This window comes from Micrasema longulum, unplaced genomic scaffold, assembly GCF_059751315.1.
Source record: "Micrasema longulum isolate JH-2025_06_02 unplaced genomic scaffold, ASM5975131v1 h1tg000015l, whole genome shotgun sequence".
NCBI lineage: Eukaryota > Metazoa > Arthropoda > Insecta > Trichoptera > Brachycentridae > Micrasema > Micrasema longulum.
Window position 1 is genome coordinate 393742 of NW_028277223.1, and position 20812 is coordinate 414553.

The 20812-nt window shown below is 31.6% G+C and overlaps 1 protein-coding gene across 2 annotated transcripts in view; it reads right to left on the bottom strand.

Moving 5' to 3' along the window:
• Nucleotides 1–4482: 4482 nt before the first annotated feature.
• LOC148285669 (apolipoprotein D-like) overlaps nucleotides 4483–20812 on the bottom strand; it is a 28732-nt gene continuing 12402 nt past the window's right edge. For both annotated transcript variants that reach the window (XM_088240791.1, XM_088240718.1), the window contains exons 2-6: nucleotides 14087–14413; nucleotides 10514–10671; nucleotides 7096–7280; nucleotides 5379–5671; nucleotides 4483–5096 (exon numbers count right to left, since the gene is read on the bottom strand). In XM_088240791.1, coding sequence (XP_088096917.1) covers nucleotides 4755–5096; nucleotides 5379–5671; nucleotides 7096–7280; nucleotides 10514–10671; nucleotides 14087–14173 — 1065 coding nt within the window. In that variant the 5' untranslated portion in view covers nucleotides 14174–14413 and the 3' untranslated portion in view covers nucleotides 4483–4754. The remainder of the gene's footprint in view (nucleotides 5097–5378; nucleotides 5672–7095; nucleotides 7281–10513; nucleotides 10672–14086; nucleotides 14414–20812) is intronic.

Sequence of the window (20812 nt, forward strand, 5' to 3'; positions counted from 1 at the left end):
TTGCATACCTTTGAACAGTAAAACACACCTACACACATTTCTTGATATTCCCATATTATCTTTACGTTCTACATAAACCGTTCGTACGCTAACGGTACAATATACTTCATCATCATTATCATTCCATATCTGCTCCCTAGTTGGAGCATATGGTGTCCACGAAGATCCTCCAGGCATCTCTGTCGGCTGCCAGCTCCTGTGAATCTTCTCAAATCAGGTTCGCGTCCCGCAGTTCAGACATGAACTGCCGACGAACATTCAGCAGTGGACGTCCACGACGTCGAGAATTTGATGCCTTGTAAAATAGGCAAGCGTGGTTAAGTCTCTCATGAGGCATTGGCATTATATGGCCTAGCCAACCGTTTCGCCTCCGCTTGACGACAGTTGTCACCGGAGTTTGCTGCGTCCGTTCTCTTATTATTTTATTCTATACAAATTTAAACTCTGCACACCCAAGATTCTTTTATGATATTTATTCTCCAAATTCAGTAATTTGCTGTTTAGGGCCCAAGAGAGGTGCCACGATTCGCATCCATAGAGGAGAACATGTATTATGCAGGCGTTATATAGGCGGAATTTGGTTTTCACTGAGTAAATATCCGATCTCCAGATAGCCTTTATATTGTTGAATGTGGCGCCTACTATTTTTAGCCGCACTACAAGTACTTTTTGAAAGCTGCCATTTTCTGTAATATACAGGGTGTTCTTTAAACCCTGTCACACCTGAAACCACGATGATCAGTATGGGCAAGAAGACATATTAGCATATTTAAAAAAATATCTTCTACAAAGAAAATTTTTAAAAATAAAATAGTAAAAAAAACAAATGGTTACTTATTTTGCAGGGGAGAAGTGAGGGGAGCGCGGCGCAGTGTCAGACTCCCCCTTTTTCCCTCCTCGTTTCACCCCTGCAGAAGTAAGCAACCATTTGCTTTTTTGGATGTATATTTTTTTTTAATTTTAGCCCTTCTAAAAAAATATTTAAAAGTACTAATATGTCTTCTTGCTCATACTGATCATCGTGATTTCGGATGTGACAGGGTTTAAAGAACACCCAGTATACTCCCAGATATTTGAAACTCTGGACCCTCTCGATGACTTGGTTTGACAGAGTCGGGAAATTTTGGGCATTGGGGAATGAAGTGTTACACTTTACATGGGTTTTTACAATATTAACAGTATATTTTTAAAATCATAATTATAATTTTCGCTTTTTAAGTAAATAATAATGACGAATAAAAAAAATAAAATTTCTGAACATTTAGGTATCAAAAACTTTAATACACAAAAATAATGAGCTCTACCACATTATCGTAAGTGATTTTTATTTAATATTTTAATTATGAAAATGGTATTCCTTCACACCGTTCAGACTTTTCCTATCTTATGAATTATTTTCTTCACGCATATAAAAAAATATTTTAAATACTTGCGATAATGCAAATGATCTCATTCCTTTTTGTAAAATGAAATATTAAAAAATTCGAAGTATTACAGTTTTTTTTTTGATAAACACATAATATATTTACTAAAATATAATTTTAGGTAACTAAAGCGAAATTAAGGGGAAAAAAATATCAAAATTGAATACCTCGATAACGGTGAACATTTAATTGAACAAGATTTACCATTATTTCACAGGTCTAAAGGTGTTTATCGACAATTTTTTTTACTAATACAATATTCAACCATATTATTTATTAATTTTTGGATCATTTAATATTTTATTAGCTTATAACCCTCGCAAGGCCCTTGCGTGAGAGTATCATTCGAAAATATCAATTTCATTTTCGGTAATAATATTTGAAATAGATTTGTAAATGCGTCTCTTTTGTCATATAAAATCAATAAATTCCTATTTGCCTTATTCAATATGCATGTGTTTCCAATGCTTGAACGGAAATGGTACCAGACCGAAACGAAAAGTACCTTATACAGAATTTGGCCAGTAAACGTTTTGTGACCATCAAAACTATTATTTATTGTTTCAGCACTAATTTACTTCATGGATTTACATTGAAAATATACAATTTCAAAAAGCAATTCGTATTTTAACTCTACGCATATTTTAACAATAATAATAAAACAATTTTTGGGTATTCAGAATTACCCATCCTCAAATATAAATACCATATAAACTCTGAATTTCGAAAATCAGGTTTTGGAACCTGAAGTGCAAGACTAACCATTATTTTTATACTGCAACCAGTAGGTATTGTTGATCTTCCTTATAACTTTCAAGGTTTAAACATCACAATTGGATTTTGTTTCCGAGATATTTTTATCTAAGTAGTATAAGCAAATGAAGAGAATTTTGGCTGAGGATATTTTTAGGAACTTCTCCGCAAGTGCAGGACTGTTTTTGTTTTTTTTTATATGTGAGCTGCATTCTTTTTTTTACCTTGCTTGTAATGTACAAAGTTTATATTCACTTCAAAGGGATTGTTATTTATTTGTTTATTTAAAAAAAAAGTAATATTCTATTGAATTTACCTCAATGAAAAACTTGTTTAGTTGATATAATATGTAAGGATCGGGTGGGATGTTTCGGCTGTGTCCTGTTTCAGGACTTCTCCGCATTTGCTCTAGTGACGACAAAACCACAGAAAACTCGTCAGGAGAAAGCGGACTGTTGTCATTCGTCAACAGACCTTCTGATCAACTTGAAGAGTGCTTGGCATTTGGTGTTTTTCTATTATTGATACCTTTTATTGCCTTTACTATATCTATCATGTATAATAGAAATAAATTAGTTAGTTAGTTAATTCTCCTTAGTTTTAGAAAATCATATTTATTTCAGTGCTTAAAATATGTTCACTTAAATAGGGAATTATTTAGTAATAATTTTAATCGTATTAGCAATAGATTTGATAGTGTACTGTCAGTTCCAGGATGCAAAACTAAGTTCGCATAGAGGCACTCCGTACATGTTGGTCCAAGATCCTTCAATCTTCTGACTAAGGAATTAAAAAACATTGAATCACTGGTACAGTTTAAAGTAGGTTTTAGGTCTTAGATAAGCATGGAAGGAACAGATAGACACGTTAAAAAAATGCATACTGCAAATAAGTCTTGTTTTCGTAAAATCAGCAAATGTTAATTGTGTTATTCTTCTATTTTTCCTTTCTTTTCTTTTCATGGTCATGTCATACCTTATTTATAACATATAAACTTATTAATAATTAAAAAAGGAATGGCCCACGCTCAGACGCTGAAGTCTTTGTGAGCATTTTCTCCAATTTGTGTTAAAGCTTAATTTTAAGATATATTTTTTTAAAGTGTATTTTGTAATTGAAACTCTGTGTAAATAAATGTATGGAAAAAAAAACAAATAAAAAAGTAAATTTAAAAATGTCACCTCTCTTGACAAGTCCTTATGACTAGTTACTACATGAACTTTGTGTTAATTTCCATTTACGCTTCTGCATCGCGCCTCCAGTTGCATTATCTGTAACCTAAAAAGGGGACAAAGCATCAACAGATGGGAGACATCTTGGAGAGTAACATCATCGCATAGGCTGACAGAGTAATATCATCGTAAGACTGATTACAGTACCTTCACGTAACAGACGCTACGATCGCAGACGATCAGTATACGCTACATTTGATGTACAAACGCAGTGCTCTATGCACCACAGTGTGCGGGTAGGGGCATGATGATGATGCTACCGTCGATATTACTAAAATACTTTCAGAAAAAATATTATTTCTCTTAATTTACATTTTATTGTGTATGTATTTTATATGTGGCATAGGCACATACACTTAAACCAGCCATTGACAGGTCATAAGCCCTGTAGATGCCGGGACTTCTATATTACCTTCTCTTAAATGTTCTTCATCTCTGTTGTAATATGTTAATATAAACAGCTCCCCAGGGAGTTGAATCCAGTCCTTGTCTACAAAAATTTGGACAAACTCAAAATATTGTTGATAAATTACCTGGTCCATGAAAAAGTATAGAAATTGAAAAAAATATATTTTCAGGCGTTGCCTAGTATGTAAGTGAAATAATTCAATTAAATGAATCTCACCGGCATAAATAAAGGTTTCAGCTCTTTAACTTCACAAACATCAACAATGAAAGAATTGAAGGAATATAGATGTTCAAATATAGGCAGAATGGTGAATGTTACACAGTGTGTAAAGTGGCCACTTAAATCAGCCATTGACAGATCGTAAGCCCTGTAGATGCCTGGACTTCTATATTACCTTCTCTTCAATGTTCTTTATCTCTGTTGTAATATGTTAAAAAAAAGTATTTGTTTTAATTTTATTAATTAAATAATATTTCATTGGCATTGTAGATACCTTTTGCATATCTTAAATTAAATTTAGATAAAAATGCCGAGAAGTAAAACAAAATGGACTTTTCTACCTTTTTTTAGTAAGTCATCACTAAAAATAAAAAATAATTCGAGAAACCAATAAACGGGGCTATTTTTTTTAATAAACGAAAAAGTTTTTTAAATATTTTATTCATTTTTGTATTATCTTATGAACTAAACTTGTTGTACACACAATCTCAGGTGTTACTCATTTTTTGTAAAAAATAATCTTTATTTGGCACTGAACCTCCTCCATTATTTTATCCTTACTGGAAGAAAACTAATTTTCGACAATGAGGAACTAAACAAAAACTTATTTTAATGAAAGTTCTTGATTTGGAAGATGAGCAAAAGGAAAATAAGGTTCAAATTATTTTGTGGTTCTTCCGACCAGATTTGCAAGATATTTTTTTAATTTTTAAAGAATTAAATAATGTTACTAGGGTTTGGTGGGGATTCAGCGATGGGTTTTTGTGGTTCTACGGATTTATCTTTATGTTCATCTTCTTTCGCTTCTACAATTGATTTAACTAAAGGAATAGCATTTTCTGGGACACTTTCACTTTTTGCGTCATTATTGACTTTTTTTGCTTCTACAGGTGCATGGGATTCTAGTACTGGGATGGCTTTAGCTTCTCCTTTAGGTGATTCGTGTTCTTCAGCCTTCGCATCTACTTTTTTTGACTCTAGGTTTGAGATGATGAATTCAGCTACCGGAAGAGGAGCTTTTGCTGGTTCAATAAAAGCTGATTTCACTATTGGTGCTACCTATGAACATAATTTAAAAACATTAATAATTTTACTAAAAATATTAAAATGAATCACAAAGACACAATTTATCTTCGAGTTTAAAATAAACTTCATAACCTTAAATGAACATTTACATGCTGTATGGGTAAAATATACCTTCTTTGTCTTTATTTTAATTAAACAGAGATATGTAATTAAACATGAAATATGCAGATATTGCAAATATCGAGAATGAATTAATCCAAATAGAAATCTTACTAAAAATTTATATTCGGAAAGTTCATAATCTTCAGTTATTACCTCCTGTTTTTGGTCAACTTGAGGTTTTTCTTCTTCTTGTACCTCTTTTGGTAAATCAAGTGAACCTAAAGCGTCTCTGGCCGCTGGAGCGGCGGCAGCTGCAGCAGGTTTGGCATCTGGTGCAACAGTTGATGGATCAATAGTCTCAATTGGCTGGGGCTGAACAGTGCAGTCATCTTGACCGGTCTTTACAAAGAAGGCTCTTGAGATCTTGTACTTGTCGAGGACTCCATAGGCTCTCTGAAGCACGAGGTTGGGAGGAAGACGATCTCTGGTCATCACCCACGCGTTTTCTGTGATCACGAAAATAATATTTTGTTTTATCGTGTAACTTGCCTTTTTAGTTCGGGGATTAAAAGAAAACAGATTTTGATTAATTATATTGAATTAAAATCAAATAAAATCTAAAAAAAGGACACATTTAAGAAAACATTTTGATCTTTCTGATTTGTTTTTAAAATGTTACATAAAAAACTAATTACCTCAAACGTTAACAATTGCTAGGCAAAATCAGTTTTGATTTGTTTTGTTTTGAACATTTCATTAATTGATTCCATTTATTGAACAATTTCCTGTACCGAGGTAAATCTCATTTTTAATGGTAGTTCAAAGTCACCCGCTAATAATGTGCTAACTCAATCAAACCACATTAATTTTAAGGTCATTATCAAATCAAATAAATTTCTATTTACTTTTTTTTAAATACGCTAATTGAAAAAAAATGTAAACCGTAAAACTTACATGCTCTTTTTGAATAAAGGTTGGGATATAGTATTATTTATATTTAAATCATTAAATTTGTGGTTTAACATTTTACTTAGTGTTACAAAATATTTGTACACAACCACGTGCCACTTGACATTTAATTCAGTCATGTTTTTTTTACATATTTTATAATAATCAAACAAAAATAATTATATTATAATATTTAAAGCATTAACTTTGTGGTCAAACATTTTACTAAATGTTATTAAATATTGTTTGTCCTAATCAGTACATATGCTTATTAAAATGCATGTCGTGTTGGTTTTGTATTTTAGTGTAACAACTTTGGTGAAGGTGGGTTTTTCATGTTGGTTTAATTGGTGTCCTGACGAAGAGATGAGTACGTCTCGAAACTGTTAGACATAAAAAAGTCGATAAGTGATTTTATACAAATATTTAACAACATTTAGTTAGTATTAAGATTTTTACTAAAAAATTACCATAGTTTATAAAATCGAATGACTATTTTACATACCATGTTGAAAATGGATAATTTAAATATGATTAATTCGAGTAATTTTAAGTTTTTTGTTTTTATGTTGGAAAATGTTGTGTGTTTTAATATTTATATTTATATCTCGAATCCTAAATTGTTAAAATATTATAATTTTTAATTTTTATTTTTAAAAAAGGCTCTTTGTACCTTTTACGTGTAAATAGCAAAACATATGCTCTAAAACATGCATACAAGTAAATAAAGTTCTGTTATGAAATCTCGAGGCACCACGACACAACTCACTGGAGAAATGTAATTCTGCCCATACAATATCCATAGAAGCGATACGCGCTAAGCTGCTACCCAACACACCACTACATAACACACGATAGTAATGTAATCCTACGTCAAGAATTGCTGCCAAAGTATTTGTAGGTTGAGCGAGCTATTATAGCGAAATGAAAAAAACTTAACAATAAAAAAATACATTTTTGATAAATTGATTCCATCACTTACGTGTGTGCACGGGTCCGATTCCACTGCACGACCACATCACGGCGAACGTATCGTAATCAGTATCAAGAATAGTGTAGTGGGTATCATACGGAAGCGGAAGTGATAGATATTTCACCGACAGTTTTCCTTCCCCGTCTCTTCCCACGTGTTGTAGCTGGCCCTCAATGACGCGCTTTACTCCAGTTCTGGAAACACAAACGAAAGAGTCTTTGATATTTTTTTATTTAATAAATTCATTGATAACCCTTACGGATTATTACATTTATTCTACAAAAATAATAAATCATTTATTATTCATACTCTGTTGTTGATAATAATATTTTTTATATCTTTTAAAAAGTTTATCTCCGAAAAGGACTCCGATCATTTGTTTTGTTTTGTCTAATTTGTTACAAGTTTATTGTATAATTTTAGTCCCCGGTTTATTAGTCTCGATTGTCCTTGTCTCGTTTTGGAATGTTGTATGTGATATTGTTTTTATATTCTTGTATTATGTCCATGTTTATTACAATTTTTTTCAAGTTTTAGTTCTTTGTCTACAATGGTATCAGTGGCTTATGAATAAATTTTAAAGGTTCTTGTTGGTTGTTCTTGTTGTTCTTTTTAAAAGTTTCTCAGTTAATGTTAGATAAAAAAGGTCATATATCAGATTCAATATTTTATTTTGCGGTCGTTGTAGTCTGTTAACGTCATTTTGGTTTCCTGTTCCCCATAGTTGTTGCATATTATAATTATTATTATGGATAACTTATATAGAGCCGTTTTTGTAATATAATACCTCAAAGGCGCTTTAAAAAGTGATTCTATAGATATTTAAATTTAATTAAAGCTTTTAAAATTGTAATTTATTAAAAGTAAAAAACAATTTATTTTGTATTTAAATTTATTTCAACATAGAGGAAAAACGTTTTTGAGTAGGGAATATGGAAGTCTAGGCATTTACAGGGCTTATGAGCTGTCATTGGCTGGTTTAAGTGGCCACTTTACACACTGTGTAACATTCACCATTCAAAATCCAGCCAGTCTGCAAGCATTTGGACATACTCAAACATTGTTGAATTTATTTTGTAATTACATTCAACGAATTCATTCAAATGATTTAGAAAACAAGTGGGTTTTAAGTTTTTTCCGAAACATCACTTCACTCTCACAGCCTTGCACCTCTGCTGGGAAAGCATTCCATGCCATTGGGCCTGCGACTGCAAATGCGCGTTCACTGAATTTAGTGCGCTGTTTGCGTAGTGATATAATAACTTTTTCTCTCACCGCAGACGTAGCTGATCTAAGCATAAGACGCCTATCAGAGAGTTTATCTGGAATGCACAGTTCCTTTGTATATTCCGGAGCAGAATTGTACAGCGATTTATACATAAGCCAACAGAGTTTGTATTCAACCCTCTGTGGAAAACGTAGCTATTGTGATTCCCGAAGTAGTGGAGTCATAACGAATCATAACTGATTCCAAAAATAAGTGTTGCTGCAGCATTTGATACTGACTCTAGGCGTTTCATTTTGTTCATAGGTTGACCTGCATAGATATCATTACAATAATCGACTGTAGACACTACAAAAGCATTAATTAATTGACGAGCGGCATCTAACGGCATAGTTTGGCGTATGCATTTAATCTGTCTCAGCTGGTAAAAGCATAAACTTATCGATCAACTAATTTAAGCATCAAGAAAGGGGTTAAAATTAAGTAAGACTCTCAGTAGTTTGACAGCGGTACTCCCTACATTGGGTAGTGCCGTATCCTGGATCAAATTCTGTCACCTGGCTAAAACCACTCACAGTTGTCCCGTTTTTGGTGGGTTTAGTCTGTTTTCAGCTATCCAGATTCCTATTTTCTCAATGCATCCATCAATTGAATTAACAAGCACACTTCTTTATCCTTCATATAATATAATTTAGATTTTACATTGGTTAAACATAAGATTTTTTTCCGTTTTTGGAACAAAGTTTTTGAATTTTGAAAAAAGCGCGATAAAGATATTTAGCAGAGACGAAGAATCTCTTTAAAAATGGAATGGGAGAGTCGTAACAGGGCTGTCATTGGCCTCTTTAAGTTATCACTGCGCTGTTTGATTACCCATAGTTCGATATAATTATTTCACCTTTTAGGAAAATTCTGTTAACACTATTTAACTTTTTTGAGAAAGACCAGTTGGCGTTAACATTACTCGTTGTATTTTGAGTTAGACCACATACTATGACATTAAAAATTGAACTTGAAACCAGACAAAAAAATCAAATCGTTCGAATAGTGTAAACAAAGTACATTGGTAAAATGAATAAATAAATTATTACATTTCCAATTATTTTTTATCTGTTGCTATATAAGTTATTCGTAGTTGATAGCGACATCTTTATAATAAAACTGAAAACAAAACTTCTTTTATCGTAATATCGATTGAAGTTTCAACAAAAGATCTCACGCTCATTTGTTAAGTACATTATTACAATATGAATGAATCCAAAATACCTTTTGTAATATAAAGTATATTTATATCGTGCATTGTATTTTTCCTTTTATTTACTTTCAAAACTCCTTAAAACATAGCAAAGATTTTTTTCTATCATTTGACGAGAATTGCTGAAATAACTGCATAACATTTTATGTAAAAACTTTCTTCTTTAATTTGGCCTACAAATGGAAAACTACTGAATTGGGTTTGCTATTAATAGCAAAAACTAAAAAAAAAAAAAGATTTTCACGACAATAATACCTACTTGAATTTTAATAATTAATCTACATAAATTCTACATGAAATTAAAATGCACCCACAATGAAGGATAAAAAATAATTTTAAAAGTACAAGAAAATCTCAAATTGTGGAATACATCAAATATCATGGAATTTTTTTTTTCATCTGCTCTTTTCATGTTTTTTTAAGGGGAAAAAAGGATGATCGTTTTAATAATCCCTTCATTTCAATCATGGCAAAACTCGCCAATAAAATTGAAGGGGTTGGATTTAGTAAGACGCCGTTGAAGGACTTCTGTTCCACAGAACTATATTTTTACAATATTACAATAATATAGTTCTGTGGAACAGAAGTCCTTCTATAGATTCTATAGATAATTAAATTTGATTAAAGCTTTTAAAAATGTAATTTATTAAAAGTAAAAAACAATTTATTTTGTATTTAAATTCATTTCAACATAGAGGAAAAACGTTTTTGAGTAGGGAATATGGAAGTCTAGGCATTTACAATATTACAATAATATAGTTCTGTGGAACAGAAGTCCTTCTGCGTCTTACTGAGTTCAACCCCTTCAATTTTACTGGCGAGTTTTGCCATGATTGAACTGAAGGGAAAGTACAATCCTGTTATGTATATATATATATATATAACAGGATTGTGCTTTCTTACATGCTTCTAAGAATAATATGCATGATTTATAATTATATACTCACAAAGCACTTCTAATTTCATTGTACACGAAAACTCTTCCGTCAGGGAGCTTGTCATAAGTAGTGGTGACACATCTGCTTCCTAGCTCCGTCACTGTGAAGTACCTTTCTGCTTCGTGCCACATTCCCAGGAACCGGTTCATATTAAAGTTAGCCATAGCCTAAGAATCAAATTATTGACATTAGCATCGTGCATTCACCACAAATTAACAATAAAATACATTATAATTTTAAAGAGAAAGCCTTAATATTTTTTACATTAACTGAGTCAGGCCTTAACCGACTCATTATAGAGTTAGAATTTGATGGCATTTTAAACGGAGCGGAGTTTATTAAATATTTTTTTATGAAGATTGGTGTGAGTTTGTAAAGAATTACATCCTAGAGGTAAACCATGGTTCTTTACGGTGCGAGAAAGGATACAATGATTTCTTAACTTAGCAATGCTGTGAAATAGCAGTAATTTCTATTGCAATGGGAAAAGCATTTCACATGGTATTTATAATTCATTTGAAATTAACTAAAAATAAATATTGTAATAAGGAAGTTCAGTGGTTTTTAAAAAAAAATTGTTTGTTAATAGACTATTAAACTAAGTAAAAAAATATTTTTAATTTTTATATTTCTTATTATTAGCGCTACGATTTTTTAAGGTTTTGAATTTTTTTTGAAAGCACCACAACAGGCCAGGAGGCCCAATTACATCAGTAAATTACATCACAGAACACCCAGGCTTTAGAAAAATCACTTTTAATTTTTTGAGTTCTCTCAGGGAATCCGGGAAACCTTCCGTGTGTGAGTCAAGAATCTTGACCACTACACCACGGAGGATTTCTGAAATAACTCCGCGTGTAACGTCAGAGGTTCATTTCTGCTTATTCTCATTCAGTTATTCCCATTGGTCCAGGAGCGACAAGCAGACCGGAAATCTTCCATAGCTCTCAGATCATAGGTTGATTCACATGAACCAATGACGTCATTCAAAGTAGTGCGTTTTATTAAATATTTTTTATTATTTTTTCCGTACATTTTCAATAAACTTTGTTCTACAATTCAATGCTTTAATTTTTACCCTGCGCCAGAAAACATTTTTTGTATTCAATTTTCCGAAGGGCTGAAGTTTCTCATAGTCATATAATAATTACTAAAAGGATGATACGTTTTCTGGTAAATACACCTACTGTGGATTACATCAATACAGAATGAGTTACTAAGACTTTATCAAAACGCTGATACATTGTTACTTCTTGTAATGTACCATCGTAATATGTAAGAAAAGATTCAACTCGTTTATCCCGTTTAGGTTATTTTTAGAGCAACGAGTTTACCTCCTTGCGAAGCAGTTAGCGCGGTTGGCACCAAATATGTCACTCTGGGATCAAACACCGATATAATTATTATAACTTCCCTTTTCGCACCCAGTGATGCATAGTGCACTGCATGCTGCTGGGGAGGAGCTTACAAGACAAATTTACGTCCATTTTTTACTGGCCAGAAAACCATCGAAAAATTATATTAAAAATGCCTTGAACTTACCTTCCATTTTTTTTAAACAGCTAGATATACCTTTAATTGATGACATCTATAAAAATGCATCTATTATACAAACTTTCAAAAAAGAAAAAAAACAGTAATGCACAAAATTCTCGAAACTATAGCTTTCCGAATAATTTAACTTTACACATATGCAATACAACTGTAGTTTTAAATTTATTATTCATTTGTTGTTACAGAAAACCTTTATTGATCTTCTAGAAATCTTAAAATCAATAGCAAATATTTAAACATTCAAATCTAAATATAAAAAAACACATGAGACCCACTATATCCTGAATCATACAGTTGAACTTTGTGTATCTTTGAGAATAAAATATCTCATTTTAAGGAATCTGTTTTAGATAGTAAAAATGAAACGTAAATAAAAAATAATACATGTTATATTTAAATACAAACAAATAAAAATACATGTAAAACGAACTCTCTATCTTAACACGAGAATAAACCATTTGTAATTTTATGCTTAATTTTGTCAAGATTTTTTTTCGACGAATAAAAAAACAATAATTACTTAAAGTTCGTGAACCAAATGAAGCGTATGTCATTAATGTGTTACGCGAATGTAAGATGATCGAACCTATGCTTAAAGTGCTAGTCTAGGGACAACTAAATATTGCAATTTAAATCCCCTTTAAAATCAGTATTCCAAGTCCACCCAGCCAGGAATTGAACCCAGAACCTCAAGGATACTAAGCGAAGACACCAACCACTGCACTATGAGGTGGACTTACCTCCAGTTAAATTTATTTTTCAGGAATTTTATCTGAGAATAGCCATCGAATCGAAAACAGTCGTCCAGGAACACGTGCCGCCATGGTCAACATAGAATATATTAAACAGTGAAAGGAGATAAAGCTGTCCGTTGATTTTTTTTTCGGATTACGCATTTTTTTATATGTTAGCATATCAAAAGTATTGATTCGAATTTTGACATTAAAAAAAAAATCATTCAAGCTAAACAATAATAAAACTCGTAAAACTAGAAATTTTTTGTCATTTTTATAATTGACACTATATTTTTTTGTGGTTTGTGTTGTTATTTCGGCCTCGTGGTGTAATGGTCAGCGCGTTTGCCTACCATGCAAGAGGTCTCGGGTTCAATTCCCGACATGGTTGATATGAAATATTTATGTAACATGGTGTTGTTACCCTAGAATATTAGACTGAACTAGTACCTGAAGCGTGAGACAGATTATTTTACCGTCACGCAACAAAAATTGATCGAGATACACTGCAAATGGTGTACCAATGCAGTGCTCTATGCACAATAAGGTGCGGTAAGGGAATGATGATGATGATGAAGTGTTGTTATTTTTATATTTTTTCGTCTAAAAATAAAATAATAGACTGTGAATTGAAAAGTTAAACTAGACATTTAGAGACATATCATAAAAAAATGCGTTTTTCTTCTTAATAAAAAAATCATGCATTTCAACAATTAATACGCATTTTACTACAATTCATCTATTAATTATGATGACATAAAATTATTCCAAGTTAAGATCATCATTCTTTCGATTCAGGAATGTGGATAGCAAAAACATTATTTTTAACCTATGCCAATTTATTATGTGTTCTATCCAATAATTATGTATATTATAATGATATACAATAACAAAAATTAAAAAATTTGCAGAGTTTGGGTTGTCCACGAGTAGATGGACTTGAACCGAGTTGTGGTCCCGTGGTAGAGTCGCAAACTCACGAACTAGAAGCTCAACGTTTTAACTGCGCCCTTCCATAACCTGTTTTTTTTAACACTTATTTATAACTAGTCGAAAACGTCCGCAATATTTAGATGTTTTAGTTAATTATAAGAAAATAATATTTTTTTTATCAAAAACAATAATAAACATGTTTCGCTCAAGTTAATTACTAAAAGGATAAGGAATATTTTTTTTTATTGCTAAAATGAATTTAAGATTGCTATTTTTACTATTGTTATATATGATACAAATTGTCCGACTAAAAAAATGTCATAACTATGTACAAATATGCAGTACTTTAAGGAAACCATACCTGGTAATCAGGACACCACCCGAAGGATGGAATCTGCGCCGTGGCCACCGTCACCAACGTCCATAAAACCAGCGTTTTCGTCCACATCTTCTAATATTCTCTTCAGCTAGTCTCCAAGTTTCACTAGACTAGACTAGACGAAAGATTAGCGTAGAATAAGTCCGCGCGACCACGACCCGTGCTTTTATACCCTCGTAGGCTGTTAGCCCAGCCCTTGGTGGCCAATGATCTTCGGGGATTAGTAATTCTTTTGTTTGGAAAATTGCATAAATTCAAGTAAAGTGGTTTTAGAATGTTGCGGGAAAATATCTGTTTTTCAGCAATCGCCTGAAAAATATAAATTAAGAATTACATAAGTTCAGGCTGATCAATCAAAACGTAAATTAAATACTCTCTTCTATGATTTAAATATTTAAAGACATTGATAAATACTACATCTTTACTCTACCATGCACATGTTTATACAACTATTTTTATTTTTCTTTAAAAAAATATTTTTCACATATTGTAACATCCATTTGAAAAAAAAAACTCTAAAAATTGTTTGTACGAAAAATATACTTAATATTTTTTAGAAGTAATTTGCATTGCGTATTATTTTAATGACACATTTTGCTGTCTCATGCCACAGATTTACTCAAATGATAGAGAACAAGTGGGTTTTAAGTTTTTTCAGAAACATCACTTCACTCTCACAGCCTCGCACCTCTGCTGGGAAAGCATTCCATGCCATAGTACCTGCAACCGCAAATGAGCGTTCACCGAATTTAGTGCGCTGTTTGCTTAGATATATAATAAATTTTCCTCTCACAGTAGACGTAGCTGATCTAAGCGTAAGACGAATGTCAGCCATTTTACCTGGAATGCATAGTTCCCTTAGATATTCCGAAGCAGAGTTTTTCAGTTACTTATACATAAAGTTCTCTTGAAAGAGTCCAAAAAGAATTCTTACGGTATATAAATTTTAAGCTTAGAGTCAGTCATGAATTTTAAAATTACGATTTTTTTGTAAAAACATTAAATTAGTTAAAACTTAACAATAAAATAAAAATTATAGACCTTTTAAATTTATTCGAAATTGTAAATTCAGTATGGGATTGCCCTGAACTATTATCTCTCATCAACTTCAGGGTGCCTGGAAGAATGACTAGACAGGTGCCACCGTTTTGTAGCAACAATTCACGGAAAGTGTATACTTGTAATGCCGTATTAAATAGATTTCATGAACTCAGCAATAGTTATTCCCACGTATCTGATATATTTAGTGTAGGGTATTGTTTCTACAGTACAAACCTTTTGAACTTTTTCAAAGATGGTGAATGGTAATTATATGTATTTATTCATGCATTTCATAATAAATATAGTTTTTTGATCACTTTGCCCAGCTGTATGAAACAGTACTTATGATTTTCTTTTTGTATTAACAGTAATTCTACAGAGAATGTTTTATTATTTAAACTTCCTACTGAATATGCTGTATAATTATTAGGTTATTTTTAAAAATTTAAATCATGGATAATTGTTAGGTTCAATTTTTTTTATAAATCTTGGGTTTAAGGAAATTAATTGTTTAAAAATAAAATATAAGGCCAAATATGTTAGTATTATAAATGTTTGTAAAAGGCAGATTTGCAGTTTATGTAAATTTTTTTTTTTTTTTAAAAGTCAAATTTTATGTATTCCACTGTCTGTAGAAAACGTAGCCAGTGTAGTTCCCAAAGTGTCGCTGTGGCATTTAATAAATACTGTAGGCGAATCATTGTGTTCTTTGGTAGACCTGCATTATCAAACGGTATTCGTGATTTATTATCATCTTTGACAAAAACCGTTCGTTACTTGATATACTAGATAAAACAACAAGAGCACATTTTTCATAATAAAAAATACCGTTAAGAGATGTTAGTTTTATCACGAGTATGGTTATTGATAATCTATGATAGGTACCTACCAGGGGCAAACCGTGTATAGAAACGATTATGCGTAGCTTACCAATGTATTTGACTATTTATAATAATGTTTTACGGTAATTTTATTTACAGAAAAACAAACTAATAATAACTTTTTCTTATAAATCATTGCCACCATTTGTAGTCTTCTCTAAATATAAATATTAATTGAGAGCGCCCAGCGCCAGCAATGAGCCAAGGAACTACCCGATTACTCCAGCTTATTTCTTCATACAAATAAGCATACTATATTTTAAACATTTAAACCCAGTTACACAAATTCTTTAAGGATTCTTGATTTGGAAAACAATATTTCAAACATTATTTCTTCAGGACTATTTTTCTTTGAAATGATACTTTGACATGTGAATCGCAACACACGCGGCACTCGATGCGGCCATTTTTGGAATTATTCATTTCTAGAACAAATCAGCCAGTTGACGTTTCAATCGTAATGAGAATACCTAATACTAACTGAATTCATGGTGCTATTTTTTTAACAATCTTTTATAAAATTTATATGTTAAATTAAGCAATAATATAACCACACAATATAATATATCACAAAGTTATGTCGTTTGAGTTGATTTCATACATGAGTATTGTTGTATCACACAGAAATAATAGTAATTTATAGTATATATCACTTACATTATATTATGTACCTAATGTGTGAGTACAATTAAATTATATTTTTTATAGCTTACCTATAAATAAAATGACAGTTCGCCACTGGAACCTACGTCATTTAACGTTTGAGTAAGTACGTGCAACAATTTAAGGTGGATCGTAACTCGTAACACTAAAACAGTGTGAAATATTTTCTTAAAGCAATATTTAATTATGTTTATATATTTTTGAAGAGAGGTGGAGTTTTAGTTGAGTATTTAGTACAAAAAAAAACATATGAATAACTAGTTAAACCCTTACTTATAAACAATGTACAAACAAAAATAATTTCAAAAACAAAGCATTGTTATTAAATCTAGACGCTTTCGGATGACACAATCTACCTATATGAAAGTTTGTTTGTAACTCTTAAAAGACCATGGTGAATAATTATTTTGCGTACAGTGATGAAACATCGTGTTACCATAGGCAAAAGACTTAATATTCCGAAGTTCAGACATTTGAAAAAAATAAATGGAGGCGAGCTGTTTAAAAATTCATTTTGCATAATTTACAAAGATAAGCTCATAATTTAGTCCGGTTGTAGCAAAATAAATGAAAAATAATAAATACGCCGGTTATTTTTTTGCGTGCGTCCCCCATCATTTTCGATAACCGACTGAATCTGTTTCACACAAGCATCGGCCACAGAACAGCGTCCCTGTCTTCCTTGTTATGATATATATCTTCGTGCTCGCTGTTACACAGATTTATTGCTGTATTGGAGTCACGTTAATTCTTCGCTTGGCAAGGATAAATATTTTTTTGTAATTAAATAATAAATCCAGCAATACCACTTTTGGATTCAGCTCCGTATTCTCCTTCGTTATTTTATAGCAAATTAGTCAAAAATGTGTTCTTCTTTGTTAGTTTACTATAATTGTAAGTAGGATCAAGAGATCCGAGGTTCAAATCTATCTTTATCACGACATGTTTCTCATTTTCTAGCTCGGTTATTTACAGCAAAAATACGGCTCCAAAATTGAAATATCTGGTTAAATCATAAAAACGCAAATATTTTTTATTTTTTTTAATATAGAAACATTAAAAGCGTTATGATGTTTTATTTGTTTTTATAGGGATATTGTTCAGTAATTAATTTTGTAAACAGTCACTTTAAATCGGTTGAGTTCATTTTTTTTTACAAAACTGTACACAAAATCGTTTTTAGGGTTAGACTCAATCTTAATCGGTATTTAGGTACTCAATATAATAATAATAAGAGGTCAAACTTGAACGTGCTTAAACCATTAGGCACCTTTACACCAGCTAAGTTTATTTATCGTGATCTTCAGTCTCAACAGACCGAAATAATTGACAACCGGTATCTACCTCTTCTGCAATTAATAACTTCGATGTATGGAAAGGCAGTCTGATGCTCCGTCATACTTTGAGGTGTAACAATGATTGAGATTTACTATTTATTTATTTAACACTCTCTATGGTTTACTTTTAAGCATAATAATATTTATATACAGGGTGTTCATTAAACCCCGTCACATCCTAAACCACAGTGATCAGGATGAGCAAGAAGACATATTGGCACATTAAAATAATTGTTCAGAACGAATAAACTTTTAAAAAATAAAATATCGAAAAAGAGCAAATAGTTGCTTACTTTTACAGGGAAGAAACTAAGAGGGGGAGAAGGAAGTCTGATACTGCGCCGCGCTCCCCTCACTTCTCACCTGCAGAAGTAAGCAACCATTTGTTTTTTTTAAATATATATATTTTTTTAATTTCTTTGTCCTGAAATTTTTTTAAAATACGCTAATATGTCTTCTTGCCCACACTGATCATTGTGGTTTCGGATGTGACAGGGTTTAAAAAACACCCTGTATATAATTCCTCTGTACGTGTGATGTCACCGTACTCCTCCTAAACGGTTTAACCGATTTACGTGCGGTTTTCAGAGAAATATAGATATTTGCGCTGTGCGTGTTCGTAAATATTAAAATATTTAATCGAATATGTAAAAAAGTTAGGAGCATAAAAATTTTATTCAACGATCTACCAGGGTTGCATTTGAGGTGAATGCATTTGCAAAAAAATGTAAAGATGTTTTTTTTTGTGTACAAAAAAGTTTGTTTTTAAATGTTCAAAAACAACATTTGTTTTTTGTGGATCTCAATCAGATTCTTTTCTTAAATTCCTTATAATTTCTACCCATTCAATTCTTTTTATTGGATTTTTGGTAATACTAAAATAATATTAAATTCAACACATTTTTAAAAATCGTATTTCTGCATAAGTACACCCCTCTGTTGGTGAGACGACCGGAGCTTGACGTTTGCAAAAAGAGTGCCATTTTCGAAAAAATATTTATTTTTAGTTTTGGAATTTAATCACAAGTATCTAGGTACATAATTATTAATGAAAAGTCTTTTTCCAAGGCAAGCCGACGTTCGGGCAGGACAACGTGTCGGGTCAAAAAAATTTGTAAAAATAAAATAAAGTGTTCAGTAGACTCAAATCAGTGTTTGATTTATAATATTATAAGTTTAAATATGGAGTTCTACAAAATAAACACCAAATCAATCAATAATTATTATTGCCTTAATCCGCTCGTTCATGTGATGCAACCGGCGTTGCAAATTGCACTTTATTAATTTATATTTCAGCAACTACTATGAATATTACATCGATATTTTTTTTGAATTTTCAAATTAACCTTAACACAGAAAAACATTGTGTCACATTTCCGAAAATGACAAAATATTGAGTACCCCGTGACAAATATGTAAAACATTCATTTGGGAGTAAGATATGTAGTCTAATTAGAGATCACTAAACAAGTCACACATGTAATTTTAATATTAAAAAAAGAGACAGTGGCTATCAAGCAATCATTTCCTCACCTCCACAAAGAGACTATAGTGAGTTTTTTCACACAGTCTGTTAAAGTTCAAAGCAGTTTCCTACGACCTAAATAAAAAGTTTGATTCGGGAAAATAATTATACCGTGGACATATTTCATTGAAAGATAAAGTAATATCTACACGGTAAGATAAGATAGTGAGAGAAGTTAGTCATCATCATCGTTTCCCGATTCACGTACAGTGATGCATAGGGCACTGAATTGGTGATTCAATCGAAATAAATCTCAATCGTTTTTACTATATCAATGGTAGGGCGATCAGTAGGGAAACGCGCCAGCTACAGCACTACAAAGCGAACTTATCTACCTTTATTCCTTTTTTAAGACTTTTAGCTGAGATAGCCATATAATTCATTCTGCTTCACAAACGGTACTGTATTCTTCATCTGCTTAGACACAGATTTTATGCTGTCGCGTCTTATCAATATAATTATTGTTCTATTTATTGCAAGACCTGCATGTCCACAATGGTCCAAAAAACCAACATTAATAGGTTTTATTGCCCAATAACACCGCTTATAACTTCCTTCAAAATTCGACGCCGCATTGTTATGATCAGAAATAGTATAAAAAAAAGTCGAAAATTTTGAAAACTGTTCCATAGCATGTTTACCAGTCGGCGATAGCTGCTGCTCGAGATCTCTTCACCAAGATATTATTTAGACCCATAGTTAATATTGTTTATTAGATAACCAAATATTGTTGCAATTTATCACTTTTTATTTCTTATATTTTGAAATGAATACTTTTTACTGATATTAATTTTTCGGTTATTCTTACTGGAGAGAGTACTCGCGCTCAGCCACCGTACCAGCTGGGTGTGAAATATCTCTTGGCAATTGTAACTTTATATTAAAAAATAAGTATCAAACTCTTAAAAATCATGTTGGTGTTTATAAGAGGTTAAAGTGTAGACAAAAAGTTTTAAAAGAAGACCATTCATTTAATTGCATTGTTTTACACTTAAATCTAACCAAAATATGTGAAAGTAGTGAATAAAGGAAACTTTCACAACAAATGTCGATTTTTTACTTAAAAATCATAAAAAAAGTGCATGAATCCATTTAAATCGTTTAAAAATGTAGTAATCTGTGACTCGAAATTACTTAAATTTAACTATCTGGTACACTCCCCCTCATAATAAATCAGTACAGTTTTTCTGTTAAATACATAATATTATATGAAATACCTACCTTCTAAAATAAACACACAAAATGATAAATTTTATTGGCC